Below are 22,878 nucleotides of genomic sequence, written 5' to 3'. Positions count from 1 at the left end.
GCATGTTGTTGACTCCACCTTGAAGGAAGGCGACAGAGTCTTGGTTCGAAACGTCCGCCTTAGAGGCAAGCACAAGCTGGCCGACAGGTGGGAGTCCGATGTGTATGTTGTCCAGAGACAGTCTGGAGACGTCCCAGTGTATGTTGTGAGGCCTGAGACAAAAGATGGTCCACAAAGGACTCTTCATCGTGACCTTCTGCTGCCATGCGGTTTCCTTCCTGTGACCTCAATCGAAAGTGAAACTAACCCGTCAATGGCAGCGAGACGACCAAGAACTCGACAACATCCTAAAAATGACAGTTCAGATGGAGCTGATGGGGATGAATCCCAATCTGACTCTGAGGAATATCAATATGATAGACACAGAAACCTAAGAGTGGAAACACTAGGTTTCGACCCGACCCCTGAACCCATAGAACACCTACCAGAAAGGATTGAACCGGAACCCTCCAAAGAGTTGACTGCTGTTAAGCAATATCCTTCAGACGTACCCAAAGCTTTCCCTGAGGATGTTCCAGTAGAGACTTGTGACCTGGACTTACCTGATCCTGGAAATTACTTACCTGATCCTGGAAATGACTTACCTGATCCTGGAAATAATGACTTACCTGATCCTGAAGAGAGCAGTTCAACCGCTGGACAGGAAATTGGAAACCTACCTGAGGAAGACCTGGATAATGTCCATCCTTCTACTCAGCCTGCTCAGGAGGGCGAAGAAAACACAAGCGTTATGGACCAAACTGACATCCAGACAGAAGGTGACTGTTCTAGAAGACCTATCAGAGACAGAAAAGCGACTAAAAGACTGACTTACCCTGAGCTAGGGAACCCGTTGGTTACAATAGTTCAGTCTTTATTTCAAACCTTGAGTGATGTGTTTACAGATTCCCTTAAAGAGCCTAGCTTTCCAAAAACCCCTAGAGTTATGACTGTATAGATTCAGGATGCACAGGGACGTGCATTAGGTAAAGAGGGGAGGATGTAACCCATGTTAAAATATGATAAATAAGAATAAATAGTTTAAAAGCTGCATAAATAAGTTAGAAAGTTAAGTGATTCATTTAATGTGTTAATTCATAATTAAAAATGTTAATACAACAATTTAATGTTTTAAGCTTAAAAATATGCTGACAGAAAATTCATGTCACTGCCCCTTTAAGGGACAAGTGATGCTAGACACAGTACTTCAGTGACGTTGCAGCAGAGAGAACGAGCTGTGTTTAATAAGCAGAGAAAAGAGTGAAAAAGTTGATTTTGCAGTTGAATAACATAACTTTCCTGGTCGGGAACTGACAGGGATTTTATGAGAACTAAGCCACACTGGTTTTGGTGAGTTTGAGTTGTTTCTCGCACTTTGCCGTGTTGTACTTTTTTTCTTTCTTCCTTTTTCTCTGGCGGAGAGCTAACGTAAAAACTTAGCTGTTTATGAGGAGATGCTTCGCCATAAAGTGTTACCAGTTAGTATTTTGGGTTTATGAAAACTGTGAATGTTATAAAAGTGAATGTATGCTTTGTAAATAAAAGATGTGTGCGGTAGTTGTGTGGGAAATGGAGCCGTGAGTTAAAAGAGACCGCTCCGCCGCCATTTTTTAAGTGAAAACGCACCGTAGCAATAACGTTACAACTCGGAGACTGTGAAACATTCATTTGTGTAATTTGAGGATTTAAAAAGAGATTTATTGTGTTTATGACCTGTTACACAGGTCAGGTTTTCTGCTTAGTTTGAAGCTTGGTCGGAGCGAGGATTGGTCTGCAGTGTGCGGGTGTGCACATGCACAGACGGGATTCAAGATGGCGAGCCAGACCCAGACGTCCAACTTTTCTCCATCGCATCAGTGAGGAAATCTCCTGCGTATGGTGACTCACTGCCAGAGTGGTAGGAGTATCAGGAATTATTTTTGAACTGAACTGGAAACTGATTGAATCATTATTTTTGAACTGAACTGGAAACTGATTGAATCATTATTTTTGAACTGAATCGAACTGAAGCTCTTCATTGAACTGAATAATTGAACTCACATTTGCACTTGAACTTGAGTTTAAGGTGTTATACTTTTATTTTCATATTGAGTTCATATGTTTGAATGTGATTTGAAATGCTTGTGGTCCACTTTGATTTGGTTGTGTAAATTGAAGGTGTTTTCTTACCTGTAAAAGAAAGGGAAAAAAAGAGTTAACTCAGGAAGAAAAATAGGAATTCTAAAATAGGTGCAACCTAGATAAAGACTGGTCTAACCTAGACTAGCCTGACTAAAGTAACTTAGGTGAACCAAAGAACAAAAAGGAAGTGAAATACCTTTCCATTTATTATACCTACCTCAATACTGAAAATCTGCAGGGTATTATTTTTGTTTGTTTTGCTTACTGTATATTCTATGTGTGTTTTGCATTCAGTAAATTGCCGGCCTTTTGTATTTAAAGCAACGGTCTCTGGTGTATTTTTTTGTTTTTGCTCCCCACTCCTTAGAACCTAGAACTGGTCCAGTGGCACAGTAAGTGGTGTGATACCAGTGTTACATGTGTGTTTAGTAATGTTGTGATGACTGATTGGATGCATGCAGTAGGCTATATATGCACACTTGGGCTTGTTTGTTAACCAATTAGCTTATACAATTTAATAATAGCTAGATAGTTGGTTTATTTACTTATTTATTTATTTTATTTTATTCAGCCTGCAAGTGAAGACGAGCATCAGAGCATCAGGAAGAAGTGAAATCTGCAGAGACAGAGTTTATTGAAGGACAGAGAGAACATGAGAGATCCAGAACCCTGCAGAAAGAAACACTGCACATTATTTGTACATGTATCCCACTCTTCTTGCCACTTATATAATATACAACGATTAATAATACGTCTGATCTCTAAGGGAGGAATTTGACATTTGTTTACATCCTGATGAAAAGCGTCCTTTGCAGCTGCATCAGTAGCTGATCGTGTCATTTGCTTAAGTCTGTTAACAGCAATAAAATGAGCTTAATGTGGCAATTAACAGATCTGAAGTCATCAGCATGATGAATGAGGTGAAAACAGGATCTATTGACATGAAATAAAGAGGACTTTCAGCAGCTCTATGAATATTGATGAGCTTCAGACAATAAACACTCATTAAACAAGCCATTCAGGATCAGCAGCAGATCATCTCACTTTATTCTGAGTGTTTGCTGATAGAAACTGATTGTTTGAGTCACAATATTTACTGAAAGCCTATTAAAGTGCTCAGTTGAAAAGTATCACAATTATTTCTCAAATGATAAAGAAAAAAATACCACTAATATAAAGACATTGACAACTATCTTTATCGGACATCGTGATTTGACCACATGAATCTAAAGAACTTCGTTTTTCTAATAACAGCATAATAGTTTCCTGATTTGTATGTGATGAGAAACAAGACAAGACCTTAGATATTTATTTTATTTCATACATGTTAGCAGGCACAAAAATAGCACTGAGACCGATAAAAACGATCCATAAATGACCCCGTACAAAACCTCTATAACAAAAATATCTATAACACAACGTATCATACAAAAATAATGTTAAAACATTACTGATAGACAGACAGTCAGGTGTGAGGGGGATTTTAGTAGGTAGTTTATTTAAATGCTTTATCGAGAAATGTAATTAAGCCCCAAAAGAAGGGATGGGTGGATCGATCCTAAAGTATCGATACTGATATTGTATCGAAAGGATCGATCGCCACATAAAATTATCGATTCTGAAGTGCATTTTTAACCACTAATTGTACTTATCAAGAAATTCGGTGCATAAAATAAGCTTCTGTGTTAGTCTAATTGTGTTAGATAAAGATATTTCTCCTGCTTATCGGAACACGCAAATGCTGAAAGATAACACCAATCAATCACAGACAGCACAATACAATACAATTTTAGTATATTTTATTTCTGACAGTTTAAACAACAAAAAAAGGCCTATGAAATGTAAAAAAAAAAACATGGCTTTAAAATCTAATGTTAAGTGAGTATAATTAATTATTATACCTGTTTAATTTAGAGGTAACGGTATCGATGATACTGGGCTTGAAAATATCGGTATTGGATCGAAAATAAAATAAGAGGTATTGCCCATCCCTACCCAAAAGCAATATTTCATGGCTTTTATAGATGTAACTAGAATTATGAAATTATTCATTCGTGACGCAAGAAAAATCAGCAGACAACAAACGTGGGCAATAAAAGATTAATACTTGAAGCAAATATAAAGTAAAAGACAGATGTCTCTCTTTATTGACTAACAAGATATAAAGCATCTCAAGTGAATAAAAGTGAAGATGGATCAGACTCAAATCTACATGACAGAATATCTTACTCCTGCATTTTATAAAATACACCCAAAGCAGAAGAATAACTAATTGTTTTAAAAACAACAGTGAAGATGAAATTAAAAATAAATCAGCCTCTTTTTCAACTTAGTGAACAAGAACATTTTGAAGCTGTAAAACCTTATTCAAATATGCATTAGAGGGAGGAACTCCATCTTTGAGTTGATCTGAATCTCACAGAAACTGCTGGTCTTGAAGATGAACTTGATTCACTGTGACATTTAGATCATGTTTCTTATGACAGATTAAATGGAAGAGATGTGGTGTAGCACCTGAAAGCACTAAACCTGAAGCTAAACTATTTAATGTGATTGTTTATTTTATGTCTCTGAAGAGAAGATGAATGAGTGAAACTCTTCCTGCATGCAGTGCAGTGATACGGTTTCTCTCCAGTGTGAATCCTCTCATGTGATTTCAGGTTTCCTGAACAGATGAATCTCTTGTTGCAGTGTGAACACTTGTAAGGTTTCTCTCCAGTGTGAATCCTCTCATGTGATTTCAGGTTTCCTGAACAGATGAATCTCTTGTTGCAGTGTGAACACTTGTAAGGTTTCTCTCCAGTGTGGATCCTCTCGTGTGATTTCAGATGTCCTGACTGACTGAATCTCTTGTCGCAGTGTGAACACTTGTAAGGTTTCTCTCCAGTGTGGATCATCTGGTGCCGTTTCAAATGTTCAGCTGTAATAAAAGTCTTCTCACACTCAAAGCACATATGATCTCTCACACCAGTGTGTATCTTCTGATGTAGTTTTAAACTTTGCAGTTCTGAAAAACTCTTTCCACACAAAGAACATGAATGTGGTTTCTCTTTTGAATGAACTTTCAGGTGTCTATTCAAGGCTGAAGCCCACAAAAAGGTTTTTTCACACTGATCACATTCATGCAGTTTCTCTCCAGTGTGGATGTTCATGTGGATCTTAAGGTTTGATGATTGTGTGAAACTCTTCCCGCACTGATCACATGTGAACGGTTTCTCTCCAGTGTGGATGTTCATGTGGATCTTAAGGTTTGCTGATTGTGTGAATCTCTTCCCGCACTGATCACATGTGAACGGTTTCTCTCCAGTGTGGATCCTCATGTGAATGCTGAGACACTGTTTGTATGTGAAACTCTTTCCACACTGAGTGCAGGTGAAACTTTTCTTGTCTCTTCTTTTCAGTAAAGAAACTCTTTCAGTCTGTGAGTGAGTTTTTTTCTCCGGATTTGACATGATGTTGTTGTATCTCCTCTATTAGACCTGAAATTAAAGTTAAAAAGGTAACAATACAAATAAATCATGTGAAGTGACAGCAGACAACAGCTACACCAAATTATGATCATTTTGACGCATTTTTACAAAATAAGGTACAATTATCTACATCAAAAAATACAGAAACGAATCCAGTGTTTCTGTAGTGAGAACGATTCTATGCTTTATCAAATCCACAATTATAAATTAACAATTATAAATATTATATTATGAACGTAATATTAACATTAATATACTTTTCTAAAAAAAGATGTAATTTATAACCATTTTAAACTAATTAACTGGCCAATATTTTTCACTCAATTTCCATTCCATTTCTACCTTTTTAAAGCATTTTCTTTTTAATGGCAACATCCAGGAAGTGACATCATTTGAACATTTGAGTTGATTTTCCCTATTTTGTACCCTGGAGATAGAAAGTCTCCCCTATATTATTTATTGGCTTAATTTTTTACAACTCTTAAGGTATTTTTCTACTGTAAACACTAAATCTGATGAACTGCTGATAACTTTAAATGTTCTTCAGTCTCATTTTATTAAAGCATTAAGAATAAATACCAACCTGTTTGTTCTTCAGTGTGTTTCATTCTGCAGGGTTCTGGATCTCTCATGTTCTCTCTGTCCTTCAATAAACTCTGTCTCTGCAGATTTCACTTCTTCCTGATGCTCTGATGCTCGTCTTCACTTGTAGACTGATGAGAATATTCCAGCATTTATTGCTGAACTGCAGTGGGAGGAGCTTCACTAAAGGTGTGATTGTTGTGGGAGGAGCTTCACTGAAGGTGTGATTGTTGTGGGAGGAGCTTCACTGAAGGTGTGATTGTTGTGGGAGGAGCTTCACTTAAGGTGTGATTATTATGGGAGGAGCTTCACTTTGTTTTTCTACTAATTCACATTTGTTTATTTGCTATTTATAGTAAAATATCTGAATACAATTTCACACATGCATTTCTGTTTGTCTGTAAGATTTTTTTTATTTAATATTTACAAATATTAAAATGTTAAGAATAAAATTAAAAGAATAAACGGAAGTACAGTTATGTAACAAAAATCAGTGTTTCCATAATTCCTTCCATTTGAGTTAAAATTTGTTCTTTGGTTTTTACTTCTGTTTTGGTTTTCATTAAACAGTTTAACACAGACTAATGAAAGAAATGCTGTTAGGACATCTGTATCTTGAAGATATCATAATAGTGACGGCGTAGATAAAGTCTGATGAGAAGAATGAAATGAACTTTAACTGGCAGTTTACAGGAGATAAGCATAATGAATGAGGTGAAAACAGGAGCTATTAACATGAAATAAAGAGGATTTTCAGCAGCTGATAATATTGATGAGCCTCTATAAACACTCATTAAACAAGACATTCAGGATCAGCAGCAGATCATCTCACTTTATTCTGAGTATAATATTGTGAGTTCTTTCCATTAGAAATACAGAGCTCTATTGAAAAACATACTTCTCACACTTGGTACATCCTTTCCTGTCATTCAGACCTGCAACACATTCCAAAAAAGGTTGGGACAGGAACAATTTAGGGCTAGTAATCAGGTAAATTGGTTAAATAATGATGTGATTTGAAACAGGTGATGTCAATAGGTGATTGTAATTATGATTTGGTACAAAAGCAGCATTTAAGAAAGGTCTAGCGCTTTAGGAGCAAAGATGGGCTGAGGATCGCCAGTTTGCCAACAAATACATGAGAAAATTATTGAAATGTTTAAAAACAATGTTCCTGAAAGAAAGAGAAAGAAAGAAAGAAAGAAAGAAAGATAGGAAGAGATTTGGGTATTTCACCTTCACAAGTGCATAACATAATTAAAACATTCAAGGAATCTGGAGGAATTTCAGTGTGTAAAGGACAAGGGCGCAAGCCTAAGCTGAACAACCGTGATCTCCGATCCCTCAGGCGACACTGCATCAAGAATGGTCATTCATCTATAAGCGATATCACCACATGGGCTCAGGACTACTTTGGCAAACCTTTGTCAAGTACCACAATATGTAGTTACATCCACAAATGCCAGTTAAAACTGTACTGTGCCAAAATGAAGCCCTATGTTAACAGTGTCCAGAAGGGCCGTCGACTTCTCTGGGCTCGCAGGCATCTGGGATGGACCATCACACAGTGGAAACGTGTACTGTGGTCAGATGAATCAGTATTTCAGTTATTTTTTGGGAGAAATGGACGCTGTGTGATCCGGACCAAAGAAGAAAAGGATCATCCAGACTGTTACCAATAACAAGTCCAAAAGCCAGGGTCTGTCATGGTATGGGGTTGTCAGTGCCCTTGGCACAGGTAACCTTCACTTCTGTGATGGCACCATTAATGCTGAAAAGTACATAGAGATTTTGGAGCACAATATGCTGCCTTCAAGAAGACCTCTTTTCCAGGGACGCCCATGCATATTTCTACAAGACAATGCAAAACCACATTCTGCACACATTACAAAGTCATGGCTGCGGAGGAAGAGGGTGCGGGTACTTGACTGGCCTGCCTGCAGTCCCGACCTGTCTCCAATAGAGAATGTGTGGTGCATTTTGAAGCGCAAAATGCGACAACGAAGACCCCGTACTGTTGCCCACCTTAAGACTTGTTTGCAGGAAGAATGGGACAAAATGACTCCTGAAACACTTCATCACTTGGTGTCTTCAGTCCCTAAACGTCTTTTTTTAAGTGTTGTGAAAAGGAATGGCAACATTACAAAGTGGTAAATGCTTTAACTGTTCCAACTTTTTTTCAAATGTGTTGCAAGAACCAAAATTGGAATGTTTATTTTGAAAAAAACAATAAAATTCATGAGGAACACATTACATGTGCTATTGTATTGTTTTCATTGTATTACAGGTCAAAGATAATTTATCAAAGTACTGTTTTCAGTTTGATTTTAATTTAACATACCGTCCCAACTTTTTCTGATTTGGGGTTGTAGCTCAAACGCCAAAATAACCACTTTTTATTTAAATTCATGATTTTTTTTGGGGGGGGGGGGTTTCATGTTCTTCCAGTGTTTGTTTTCTGTACATTCGTGTATATGATTGTTTCAGTGTTTGGAGTAAAAAGCTGAAGTAGGAATCTGTGAGGGATATTAATAGAAATCAATCTCAAGACTTGCTGATGCGATTTTAATGTCATTTAGCTTTCTTTCTTTTTTTGACATTTTATGTTTGTAAAATATAAATAATACTAATAATAATACTTTGTTACTTAACATTTTTATATTTGAATAGGACCGCAAACAGAAACTGTAAAGATGAGTGTGTCAGTGTGAGAAGTATGTTTTTCAATAGAGCTCTGTATTTCTAATGGAAAGAACTCACAATATTATACTCAGAATAAAGTGAGATGATCTGCTGCTGATCCTGAATGTCTTGTTTAATGAGTGTTTATAGAGGCTCATCAATATTATCAGCTGCTGAAAATCCTCTTTATTTCATGTTAATAGCTCCTGTTTTCACCTCATTCATTATGCGTATCTCCTGTAAACTGCCAGTTAAAGTTCATTTCATTCTTCTCATCAGACTTAAACTACGCCGTCACTATTATGATATCTTCAAGATACAGATGTCCTAACAGCATTTCTTTCATTAGTCTGTGTTAAACTGTTTAATGTGAACCAAAACAAAAGTAAAAACCAATGAACAAAAATTTTAACTCAAATGGAAGGAATTATGGAAACACTGATTTTTGTTACATAACTGTACTTCTGTTTATTCTTTTGATTTTATTAACATTTTAATATTTGCAAATATTAAATAAAAAAAATCCTGAAAAAAAATCTTACAGACAAACAGAAATGCATGTGTGAATTTTTATTCAGATATTTTACTAGAAATAGCAGATAAATATAAATGTGAATTAGTAGAAAAACAAAGTGAAGCTCCTCCCATAATAATCACACCTTCAGTGAAGCTCCTCCCACAACAATCACACCTTCAGTGAAGCTCCTCCCACTGCAGTTCAGCAATAAATGCTGGAATATTCTCATCAGTCTACAAGTGAAGACGAGCATCAGAGCATCAGAGCATCAGGAAGAAGTGAAATCTGCAGAGACAGAGTTTATTGAAGGACAGAGAGAACATGAGAGATCCAGAACCCTGCAGAATGAAACACACTGAAGAACAAACAGGTTGGTATTTATTCTTAATGCTTTAATAAAATGAGGCTGAAGAACATTTAAAGTTATCAGCAGTTCATCAGATTTAGTGTTTACAGTAGAAAAATACCTTAAGAGTTGTAAAAAAATGAAGGTAAAAAATTAAGCCAATAAATAATATAGGGGAGACTTTCTATCTCCAGGGTACAAAATAGGGAAAATCAACTCAAATGTTCAAATGATGTCACTTCCTGGATGTTGCCATTAAAAAGAAAATGCTTTAAAAAGGAAGAAATGGAATGAAAATGGAGTGAAAAATATTGGCCAGTTAATTCGTTTAAAATGGTTATAAATTACATCTTTTTTTTAGAAAAGTATATTAATGTTAATATTACGTTCATAATATAATATTTATAATTGTTAATTTATAATTGTGGATTTGATAAAGCATAGAATAGTTCTCACTACAGAAACACTGGATTCGTTTCTGTATTTTTTGATGTAGATAATTGTACCTTATTTTGTAAAAATGTGTCAAAATGGTCATAATTTGGTGTAGCTGTTGTCTGCTTTCACTTCACATGATTTATTTGTATTGTTACCTTTTTAACTTTAATTTCAGGTCTAATAGAGGAGATCCAACATCATGTCAAATCCGGAGAAAAAACTCACTCACAGACTGAAAGAGTTTCTTTACTGAAAAGAAGAGACAAGAAAAGTTTCACCTGCACTCAGTGTGGAAAGAGTTTCACATACAAACAGTGTCTCAGCGTTCACATGAGGATCCACACTGGAGAGAAACCGTTCACATGTGATCAGTGCGGGAAGAGATTCACACAATCAGCAAACCTTAAGATCCACATGAACATCCACACTGGAGAGAAACCGTTCACATGTGATCAGTGCGGGAAGAGATTCACACAATCATCAAACCTTAAGATCCACATGAACATCCACACTGGAGAGAAACTGCATGAATGTGATCAGTGTGAAAAAACCTTTTTGTGGGCTTCAGCCTTGAATAGACACCTGAAAGTTCATTCAAAAGAGAAACCACATTCATGTTCTTTGTGTGGAAAGAGTTTTTCAGAACTGCAAAGTTTAAAACTACATCAGAAGATACACACTGGTGTGAGAGATCATATGTGCTTTGAGTGTGAGAAGACTTTTATTACAGCTGAACATTTGAAACGGCACCAGATGATCCACACTGGAGAGAAACCTTACAAGTGTTCACACTGCAACAAGAGATTCAGTCAGTCAGGACATCTGAAATCACACGAGAGGATCCACACTGGAGAGAAACCTTACAAGTGTTCACACTGCAACAAGAGATTCATCTGTTCAGGAAACCTGAAATCACATGAGAGGATTCACACTGGAGAGAAACCGTATCACTGCACTGCATGCGGGAAGAGTTTCACTCATTCATCTTCTCTTCAGAGACATAAAATAAACAATCACATTAAATAGTTTAGCTTCAGGTTTAGTGCTTTCAGGTGCTACACCACATCTCTTACATATTATTACATATTCTGGAGAGTCTCCGACCGCTAGCCGAAACTTTGCCCGCGGCGATCTCTAAGTGCCCACGAGCCCGTAAATGGGTTTCAAACAGCACCGACCTGAGAGCGGTGGTACGGGACCCACCTATCATGTCAGTTCGTTCGACACTAAAGTCTGCCTCCCGTCCCCTGTGCTCAGCTCCCAGAGCAGACCCAGTCCTTAGCTCAGAACCTGAGTTCCCGCTGGTCCCGTCCAGCCCACCTGAGTTCCCGCTGGTCCCGTCCAGCCCACCTGAGTTCCCGCTGGTCCCATCCAGCCCACCTTAGTTCCCGCTGGTTCCGCACAGCTATCCTTCGTCTCCGCTGGTTCCGTCCAGCTCCGTGCTACAAGAGCGCCCCTCTGAATTTGCGCTTTCAGAGCGCCCCCGAGAATCCAGTTCTCAAGCAACGGCCAGGAGTGCCGTTCCCCAATCCTGAGAATCCAGTTCTCAAGTCACGGCCAGGAGTGCCGATCCCGAATCCCGAGAATCCAGTTCTCCAGTCACGGCCAGGAGAGCCGATACTGAATCCAGTTCTCCAGTCACAGCCAGGAGTGCCGATCCCGATCCCCGAGAATCCAGTTCTCCAGTCACGGCCAGGAGTGCCGATCCCGATCCCCGAGAATCCTGTTCTCCAGTCACGGCCAGGAGTGCCGATCCCGATCCTCAAGTGTCCGCGCTGCAAGAGCGCCCCACAGAGTCCGCGCTGCAAGAGCGCCCTCTAGTGCCCGCTCCTCCAGAGCGCCCCCAAGAGCCCTCTCCTCCTGAGCGTTCCCATGAACCGGCTCCTCCAGTATGGCCGCCAGAGGGGAACGTTCCCAAAGAAATTTTGGGGGGGGGGCCATATAGACTCAGCCTGTGTGGCCGGGCCATAGGCCAAGGCCACTGAGCTCCCTGATCCACCTTGGGCTCCCAAAAGATATCTGCCATGGCCGTCCAAGCTCCCCGATCCGCCATGGCGTCCTGAGTCTCCTGATCCACCATGGCATGCCGAGTCTCCTGATCCACCATGGCCTCCCGTGTCTCCTGATCCGCCATGGCCTCCCGAGTCTCCAGTCCTGCCAAGGCCTCCCGAGTCTCCAGTCCCGCCAAGGCCTCCCGAGTCTTGTTAATTAATGATCGTCATCACCTGTGTTTAATTAATTACCTTGTTTCCTCGTTTGTTCCTCTCCCTTCATAAGTCCTCAGTTCTGCCTGTATTGTTGTCCGATCTTAAGTTAACTAAGTGTGTTGAAGCTGTTCATTAAAGATTCCTACTTTTGTTTATACCGTCGTCTTGCGCCTCACTGACTACAACCACTGAACCGTTACACATAAGTAGTAAAATGTATTATTATTACCATGGTAAATTTGTGGTTATTGCAGTTTTACTACAAATACTGTGGTTACTGTTATAAAACCATGGTTAATTTTTGTAAAAGGCTGCCAGGCTGCTGTACACCTAAAGGTGAAACTTTAGCATATTTTTTTTTTTTTTTCTGACAGATTTATTAACAGAAAATACAGAAACTAACACAATCCATTTGAACTTTTAACAACCAATTTAAATAAATTTACTTGCATAAACCAGTACGGTGGCCGAGAGAGCTCAACGCGCTGCAACTTCAGAAAACACATGCAAATAGAAAAAACACTAGCAAATCAAGAAAATATCTTCATCATTTTGACAGCACATGTGCTGCAAATCCTCAGAACACATGCAAATTAAGAAACGCTGCAAATCCTCACAAAAACGCGCTGCATGGACCACAATGGAAATGTTTCAAGGGGACCCAAAAAAAGTGATGGACCAGCTGGGATTTGCTTATTGTGCAGTGGCTATTGGTTGAGTTGTTAGTGAACTGAAAGGTGAGTGTTTTTTTTTTGTTGTTGTTTATTTTAACACCCTGATTGCATGATTTCGTTGTCTATTGGATATTATTAGATTAATAGTGACAAATTACACGATTAACGTTATTATATAAGATGGCTAACTTAATATCCTCAACTAAATATAATTTCAAGGTCAATGAAAATAAATTCGCAATGCTTCATTAATTCTTAAAACCAGGTCAAAATAAAAATGTCAGTAATAATAATATTTTAAAATTTATTCAGGCCCTTTTAGTAGGCTAATGAAAGAAAGGACATTTGCATGTGTTGTGGGGATTTGCAGCGTTTCTTAATTTGCATGTGTTGTGAGCATTTGCAGCGTTTCTCAATTTGCATGTGTTGTGAGGATTTGCAGCGTTTCTCAATTTGCATGTGTTGTGAGGATTTGCAGCGTTTCTCAATTTGCATGTGTTGTGAGGATTTGCAGCGTTTCTCAATTTGCATGTGTTGTGAGCATTTGCAGCGTTTCTCAATTTGCATGTGTTGTGAGCATTTGCAGCGTTTCTTAATTTGCATGTGTTGTGAGCATTTGCAGCATTTCTTAATTTGCATGTGTTGTGAGCATTTGCAGCATTTCTTAATTTGCATGTGTTGTGAGAATTTGCAGCGTTTCTCAATTTGCATGTGTTGTGAGCATTTGCAGCGTTTCTTAATTTGCATGTGTTCTGAGGATTTGCAGCACATGTGCTGTCAAAATGAAGATGTTTTCTTGATTTGCTGGTGTTTTTTTCTATTTGCATGTGTTTTCTGAAGTTGCAGCGCATTGAGCTCTCTCGGCCACCGTAAACCAGCCTATTTAAAATATTACATAATTAAACCAAGTTTGTGGTTAGTAAGATTTTGTAATATTTTTAAATAAGCCTCATGCTCACCTAGGCTGTACTTATTTGAACAAAAATACAGTAAAAACAGAAAAATTGTGAAATATAACCATTAAAATAACTATTTTCTATTTCAATATATTTCAAAATGTAATTTCAAATGCATCTGTGATGCGCAGCTGAATTTTCAGCATCATCACTCAGTCTTCAGTGTTGCATGATCCTTCAGAAATCATTCTAATATGCATTTGCTGCTCAAGAAACATTTCTGATTATTATTGCTGCTTCATATATGTGTGGAAACCGTGATGCATTTTTCAGAATGAAATTTATACATGTAATGTAATAATGTGGCAATGGTTTCTTAAGATCTACTTATGCTTCTGATGCTTTTGGGAAACGCAGCTCTATTTGACTGAGCCATGCGTCAGCTGTCTGTGATTGATTGGTGTTATCTTTCAGCATTTGCGTGTTCCGATGAGCAGGAGAAATATCTTTTATCTAACACAATTAGACTAACACAGAAGCTTATTTTATGCACCGAATTTCTTGATAAGTACATTTAGTGATTAAAACTGCACTTCAGAATCGATAATTTTATGTGGCGATCGATCCTTTCGATACAATATCAGTATCAATACTTTAGGATCGATCCACCCATCCCTTCTTTTGGGGCTTAATTACATTTCTCGATAAAGCATTTAAATAAACTACCTACTAAAATCCCCCTCACACCTGACTGTCTGTCTACACTGTAAAAAAAAATAATTTAGAAAAATTGGGGAAACTGACAAATAAACATTGGCTCAACAAATTGCTTACCAAAAATTACCACAAAACAGAAAAATACATTGTGCTAATTTTAGCTGAAGGTCTGAAGTTAAAGTTAAAAATATATATTCACCGAACATATTAAATTGTTTTCAGCCAATTTATCAAGCAGAAGTGAAAAATCTGTTTTGGCCCAACAAGCCTTGCAGCAAAAAATCGAGTGTGCGCATGCGCATAAAAGAATCGTAGTGGATTAAAATTCCTGTGCGCGGGAGAGCGAGAGATGCTTAGGTGCGACGAAACTAAACACATTTCCAGATGGATTTTCATCTATAAAGTTACAGTGACTCTTTAGGTTAAATAGAGTGCAGCTCTCAGTAATTTCGACAAAAAAATGGAAAACATGGGCATTACATTACCGCCTCAGACAAGTTAATTTACGTTAACGTTATTCGCTAAACTAATTATCCAGGTTTATACTTGAGGACACAGTACATTTTACGTATATTACATTGCATTTTTTGCAGATTAGGTGTGAATTCACGCCTTTACAGGTGTTAATTTCACAGAATAACGTAACGGTGAATTCACATCTTTAAGTTAATTTACTGGTGTCGTGTTGGCGTTATCCCATGCTGATCCCTCGGTTACACAATGAATACGCTTCTGCTATAAATATAAATGTTTTCCCCTCAGTGAACCCACCATTGCTAGGCCTGCTGAACACGTGAGGCACCATTTAGTGAAGAACACTAACGTAAGACTTGAACAGTGAGTATTAACGAGTTCTTATTGAATATATGTTTATTCATATTATTGTCAAATACTATTATTAGCTTGTAAATGCTATTTGTGTGGAGTTGCTTTGAGAGTCGCCATGAGACATGGCTCGGCCTCGGTGTATTCAAGCTGTGTAATTTTCTGAAGTTTAGGTCTGCCATTTTGTGTAAATGTTTGGGAGCACCTGCGATGTTTCTCAATATAGCAGCGTTATAAGTGATTAACGTTGTAGCCCGGTCGGTGTCACGTCATAGCTGTGTGGGCCGAGTCTGCGTGGGGGAAACGATCCTTTCCCCCTGATTGGAAAAGCATGGTGTTGACCCAGAATGGCCTACATAAAATAATTTCTGCCGCTCGACAGAGCGAGATACGTCGAAAAACCGAGCGGTATTGGGTCGGACTGGTCATACGCCCAACGGAATGGCCAGAGGTGTCGTTTCCCGACACTTTTTGTTACCTGATTGAGTCTCCAGGCAAGAGACAGCTTACTACAAGCCTATACGTGACGGCTTGTCAAAGAAAACTTTTGTCGTTTTGTTTTGCTTAATTTTAATAAAGTGATAAAGACAAGAGTAAAAGCCTGTCATACTTTTTTATTGATATATTAAAAAGAATTTTAACATTGACAAAACATAGGTAACATTAAAGGTCTACTGCCTTGAAATGCGCAGCATTATATGGTGTGTGCTAAACGTAACCTAATCATTTTTACAAATACATGCTGTAAAATAACAATATATAAAATAACATGAAAATATCCCTTAGGAAAATTAACCGTGGCTACACCCAAAAAAACAAAACAAAAAAAAAACCAAAACAAACATGGCTACTATAGGTAAACCATGGTAAAAAAAACAAATCAAACATGTTTTGTTACAGTAACCATAGTTTAACCATGGTGTAAGTAATAAAACTGTGGTTATAGGCTACGACTGGTAATAAAAATGCCCAAAAACATTGTTAGCCTATTATAACCTACATTTACTATAGTAATACCATTGTTAATTTCCGTAAGGGACTGTGTATAATAATATGAAATAAATGTTTTAATAGATTATGACATTTACATCACAAAATATCAGGGAGTGACATTTATTTGATGTGAAGGAGGGTTGCTGTAAGCCCCATCAGAACTGGGTTGCGGTGCGGGGGACGGGACTAATGACAGGTCACTGAAGGGTAGTCTAGCCTATCTGGAGTGCATATAAATATGAATATTAAGCTTTTTATGTTTCATATGTTGTACTGTATATATTTGCTTTTAATGACAGAATGTGTAAAAATGTAACCGTCTGCTGTTTTAAATAAACATTTTGAATGCTATAAAAGAACAAGTAAATTGTTATTTTAGTATTGTTAATATATTAGTACAGTTGTCATTCAAATTTTGAATTAGTTTTGACATTTTATTTTAATGAGATTTGAATTTGTCTTAAACTTTTAGTATGTCTAAATTTTACCTTGGCAAGTAACTGATAAAAATAAATGTATTTTATTTCTGTAAACACCTTCAACACATCCACACTAAACTACACACACTATCCATACAGTACTATTTACTTGACGTTGCTCTGAGATTTTAAGTTAAATTCACTAATTAAACCACAAATTCACATGATCACGGGTCTCTGATGTCTTAATGGTCATGTGACATGCAAAACATCAACTAGGCCTATTTAATTTCTGAATGATAATATCAGATATTTTTAGTTAATGAAATGGTGAATTAAATTTGAAATTGTAAAGTAATGCTGAGATATTATAAAAATCTTAACATACTGTGTTCATTATATCACTAGGTGGATCTTAGATTTTTGACATCGCCTATATTATTATTTCTCTTTGTCACTTTATTAGATTCTCTTTTTGGTTCACATATAGCTTAAATATGTGCAGTGGCCTGCTCATGATGCCCAAACAGCATCATACCGGCGTTAATGTGTCTGCAGTTTCTCAAACTGAACGTTAGAGATCATCAAACATCACAGATTGCACTATAATATAAAATATATTCAGAACAGACATCTAAATACTAATACGATTAATCAAAGTACAGTATAAAACAAATGATACCCATCCTGTTGTTGATTTTATTGATGGCTGTATTTGAAATTAAATCATTGTATATATTTCAATCTTTACAGAACTTGAAGATATGTCATGATATCTGCTTCTTGTCTCCTCCTCTCGTGGATCTGATGTCATAAACCAGAACAGCCACAGTAGCCACGCCCACCAGAGCAGAGAGGACCAATCGGATCACAGCTTCAGTAAAACCGCAGCAATAAATGTGGACTTCTGGTGAAAAACCAATGGTAAAACATAACTGGGGTTTCCTTCCAGTAAGCTGACGTTAGTCTCTGTGAAGTACTCAAAACCTGCATAATGTTATAAAAATTATCCCTATTTTGTGAAAAAAAAACATATATATATATAGTGGGTACGGAAAGTATTCAGACCCCCTTAAATTTTTCACTCTGTTATATTGCAGCCATTTGCTAAAATCATTTAAGTTCATTTTTATCCTCAATGTACACACAGCACCCCATATTGACAGAAAAACACCGAATTGTTGACATTTTTGGAAATTTATTAAAAAAAGAACCTGAAATATCACATGGTCCTAAGTATTCAGACCCTTTGCTCCGTATTTAGTAGAAGCACCCTTTTGAACTAATACAGCCATGAGTCTTTTTGGGAAAGATGCAACAAGTTTTTCACACCTGGATTTGGGGATCCTCTGCCATTCCTCTTTGCAGATCCTCTCCAGTTCTGTCAGGTTGGATGGTAAACGTTGGTGGACAGCCATTTTTAGGCCTCTCCAGAGATGCTCAGTTGGGTTTAAGTCAGGGCTCTGGCTGGGCCATTCAAGAACAGTCACGGAGTTGTTGTGAAGCCACTCCTTCGTTATTTTAGCTATGTGCTTAGGGTCATTGTCTTGTTGGAAGGTAAACCTTCGGCCCAGTCTGAGGTCCTGAGCACTCTGGAGAAGGTTTTCGTTCAGGATATCCCTGTACTTGGCTGCATTCATCTTTTCTTCGATTGCAACCAGTTGTTCTGTCCCTGCAGCTGAAAAACACCCCCACAGCAGGATGCTGCCACCACCATGCTTCACTGTTGGGACTGTATTGGACAGGTGATGAGCAGTGCCTGGTTTTCTCCACACATACCGCTTAGAATTAAGGCCAAAAAGTTCTATCTTGGTCTCATCAGACCAGAGAATCTTATTTCTCACCATCTTGGAGTCCTTCAGGTGTTTTTTTAGCCAACTCCATGCGGGCTTTCATGTGTCTTGCACTGAGGAGAGGCTTCCGTCGGGCCACTCTGCCATAAAGCCCCGACTGGTGGAGGGCTGCAGTGATGGTTGACTTTCTACAACTTTCTCCCATCTCCTGACTGCATCTCTGGAGCTCAGCCACAGTGATCTTTGGGTTCTTCTTTACCTCTCTCACCAAGGCTCTTCTCCCCCGATAGCTCAGTTTGGCCGGACGGCCAGCTCTAGGAAGGGTTCTGGTCGTCCCAAACGTCATCCATTTAAGGATTATGGAGGCCACTGTGCTCTTGGGAACCTTAAGTGCAGCAGAATTTTTTTTGTAACCTTGGCCAGATCTGTGCCTTGCCACAATTCTGTCTCTGAGCTCTTCAGGCAGTTCCTTTGACCTCATGATTCTCATTTGCTCTGACATGCACTGTGAGCTGTAAGGTCTTATATAGACAGGTGTGTGGCTTTCCTAATCAAGTCCAGTCAGTATAATCAAACACAGCTGGACTCAAATGAAGGTGTAGAACCATCTCAAGGATGATCAGAAGAAATGGACAGCACCTAATATGAGTGTCACAGCAAAGGGTCTGAATACTTAGGACCATGTGATATTTCAGTTTTTCTTTTTTAATAAATCTGCAAAAATGTCAACAATTCTGTTTTTCTGTCAATATGGGGTGCTGTGTGTACATTAATGAGGAAAAAAAAATGAACTTAAATGATTTTAGCAAATGGCTGCAATATAACAGAGTGAAAAATTTAAGGGTATACTTTCCGTACCCACTGTGTGTGTGTATATATATACATATATATATATATATATATATATATATATATATATATATATATATATATGGGTGACTTAATTGTGCACTTCCATACCTGAACATGTCTGACAGAGTTGACTGATGTCCAGATGTTGAGTCTGGGTGCTGGTGGGATTGTTGAGCACACAGCTGTAGGTGTTTTTATCCAGACACTCAATCTCCAGAGGTAGAGAGAGATTGATGCTGAGATCAGACACACTGATGCTGGACAATAAACTGTTTCCTTTGTACCAGGAGAGAGTCACATCACTCACATTCACCACTGAACACACCAATGAACAATTATGCTGTGATGATGATGATGATGAAGAATAGTTTGAAGAATCACCAGTGATGTCAGGAACAGGCAGACGAACTGAAATAAATATAATTGAGAATATGTAGGGAATAATTGAGTGCTAAGCATCTCACCTTCAATTTAGTTTGACTAATATATACTGTAATAAACAGAAGAATCAAACCTGTACTTGTGACTCACCATAGACAGTAACATTGAATCTGAGTGTGGTCTGTTTTCTGCTGCTGATTTTCACTTGATAAAGTCCAGAGTCTGTGATTCTGGTGTTCTTGATGGTCAGAGATCCAGTTTGATGATCCAGCTCCAGTCTGTCTCTGAATTTCCCATCAAAAACATCATCACGTGTGTTGAAGTGTCCATCTTCTTTATTAATGTGAGCTATATAAACCCCTGCATCTCCAAACGTCCATGTTATCAGATCATCTGTCTGTATTTCAGTAAGACCAGATTGTAGAGTGACTGAATCTCCCTCCGTCGTTGATAATGATTTGACTGCAACTGAATCAGCAAACAAACAAAATTAAGATCCTCTTAAAAGACCAAAGTGAGTATTTGAGCTGATTTGAGTCTAGTTCAGCTCATAAATCTGTGTGCAAAGGATCCTTAGGCGGTAAAATAAAGTTTCAGGAAGTTGTTACAAAACCAAACACAACAGCAGCAGATGTATTTTGAGTACATTTAACTGAACGTCAGCATCTCTAGTGATCATTTTAGGCCACCAAATACTTATAATAAAAGGGCATCATGATAACTGTACAAAATTTAGTGTGAAGCATTGCAAAGATACATCGTCATGATCAGTCAGCTTGTGTTTGGTGCCCAAAAGTCGACAAATTAAGCAATACACACAGATCTCTGAATTTCAGGAAACCCTTTTATATTATATATTTACTTTCACACAGTCATTGTTTCAACAAATAAGATTAGTTTTATGTTTATCAAAACACATCAATAATCTTCTTTCATATTGGCACGTACAACGATCAGTTATTTCAATAGTAAAAAATGTGAGAGAACACCGAATGCAGAATAAACAGTTTTACAGTACAGTCTTCTCACAAACACTCATACATTACCTAACAAACTGATATGAATCTATAAATCTGCTTATACTGGATTATCTACATTTGAATTTTGAAAAAAGTACATTTTTGTTTTACTTATTTAAATACGACCTTTCCAGATTGAAATTGATGAGACAAACTTTATTTTTTGTGGATATATTATACCTTCAGATGGAAACAATCAACTGATGCTAAGAGATAATAGAAACTAATTCACTCAATGTGACACCAGTGTAGATCTCACAGCGATAGCTTAGTTTGATTTACGATTCTGGTACAGTTTAAACCATAGAAATGTTTCAAACTTACCAACCAGATGCCAAAAGCACAAACAGCAAAAAACAAACGAGCGAAACATTTTCTTTAGCAGTTTGGAAAGGGAGAAATGTAGAAATGTCCCCAGAGATGAAAACTACTTCTGCTTTTTTTTTCTTTTTAAACCACAGTCTCATGTTTTCACAGAGCTACATGCCTTCGCATAAATGCACTAAGAAAAAAATATCTGTAGAAAAACAGATTTTGTTCTGCATGAAAACTACCAGTATATTTTCTGTTAAATTTACAGGCATTTCTTCAACCCTAAAACATAACAGTGTGATACGTAGCTAATTCAAAATAGGCAAATAAGTATTTGATGCACTGCCAATTTTTCAAGTTTTCCCACTTACAAAGAATGGAGAGATCTGTGATTTTCATCGTAGGTACACCTCAACTGTGAGAGACAGAATATAAAAAAAAAAAAATCCAGAAAATCACATTGTATGATTCTTAAATAATTAATTTCCATTTTATTGCATGAAATAAGTATTTGATCACCTACCAACCAGCAAGAATTCTGGCTCTAACAGACCCATTAGTTTGTCTTTAAGAAGCCCTCCTATCCGCCACTCATTACCTGTATTAATTGCACCTGTTTGAACTCAATACCTGTATAAAAGACACCTGTTCACACACTCAATCAATCAGACTCTAACCTCTCCACTATAAGTGAAGTGACATACTGCCAATGACCCATACTCGGAATTCGTGCTCTGCATTTAACCCATCCAACGTGCACACACACACAGCAGTGAACACACACACACCGTGAACACACACCCGGAGCAGTGGGCAGCCATTTATGCTGCGGCGCCCGGGGAGCAGTTGGGGATTCGGTGCCTTGCTCAATTGAGGGTGGAGAGAGCACTGGACATTCACTCCCCCCACCTACAATCCCTGCTGGCCCGAGACTCGAACCCGCAACCTTTGGATTACGAGTCCGACTCTCTAACCATTAGGCCACGACTTCCCTATGGGCAAGACCAAAGAGCTGTCTAAGGACACTAGGGACAAAATTGTAGACCGGCACAAGGCTGGGATGGGCTACAGGTAGTGGTGGGCAGAGCGAGGCTTCGTGAAACACTGAAGCAGTTGAAGCAAATGTGTCGAGGCTTCGAAACGTTTCGATACCTGTCTTTACAGTCACACATAGTGGGCATTTTCAAGTATTGCTCTGAAACAGCGTCGACAAAGAAACAATTGAGCAAATTGACGAATTGTAATGTATGTTGTGTCAGTGAAGCCACCAGGTGATATGGGGGAGTGGTTAGTGTGCTGGATAGCAATGATGTCTCTGTGGGTTCAAATCCTGGGTGAAGCAGTCACTTTTACGAAATTATAATAAACAATTAAAATGTGTGTTTTTATTGTTCTCTTCTTGTAAAGTTTTGAAACATCGGTCTGACAACTGAATGAACACTTTGTGAATAAGTGTTACTTTGGTAATGACAAATAGACAATAAAATACATCAAGCCACAATGTCTTCCTTTTTTTAAATATAGAGATTTTTATTTAAAAATATGAATTGTTCTGCTGTTGATGAACTTAACCTAGTTCTTTTTTTACATAGAATTTCTCCAGCCTTTGAAAAAATCCTCTCACACAGGACACTTGTCGCTGGCATGCACAGATA

At 38.0% G+C, this 22,878-nt stretch overlaps 1 protein-coding gene across 1 annotated transcript; it reads right to left on the bottom strand.

Annotated features, from left to right (window-relative positions):
• Positions 1–16,057: 16,057 nt before the first annotated feature.
• LOC306874943 (CD48 antigen-like) lies at positions 16,058–21,327 on the bottom strand. The gene is made up of 4 exons (XM_079425280.1): positions 21,236–21,327; positions 20,043–20,360; positions 19,620–19,919; positions 16,058–17,773 (listed from the first exon to the last, which is right to left on the bottom strand). The coding sequence occupies exons 1-4, from the start codon at positions 21,282–21,284 to the stop codon at positions 17,634–17,636; spliced, it is 807 nt and encodes a 268-aa protein (XP_079281406.1). The 5' UTR covers positions 21,285–21,327; the 3' UTR covers positions 16,058–17,633.
• Between the last annotated feature and the right edge of the window lie 1,551 nt (positions 21,328–22,878).

This window comes from Barbus barbus (genome assembly GCF_936440315.1).
Source record: "Barbus barbus genome assembly, chromosome: 9".
Taxonomy (NCBI): domain Eukaryota; kingdom Metazoa; phylum Chordata; class Actinopteri; order Cypriniformes; family Cyprinidae; genus Barbus; species Barbus barbus.
Note: the sequence above shows the minus strand (reverse complement) of the source record. Positions and strands in the feature narration are given on the sequence as shown.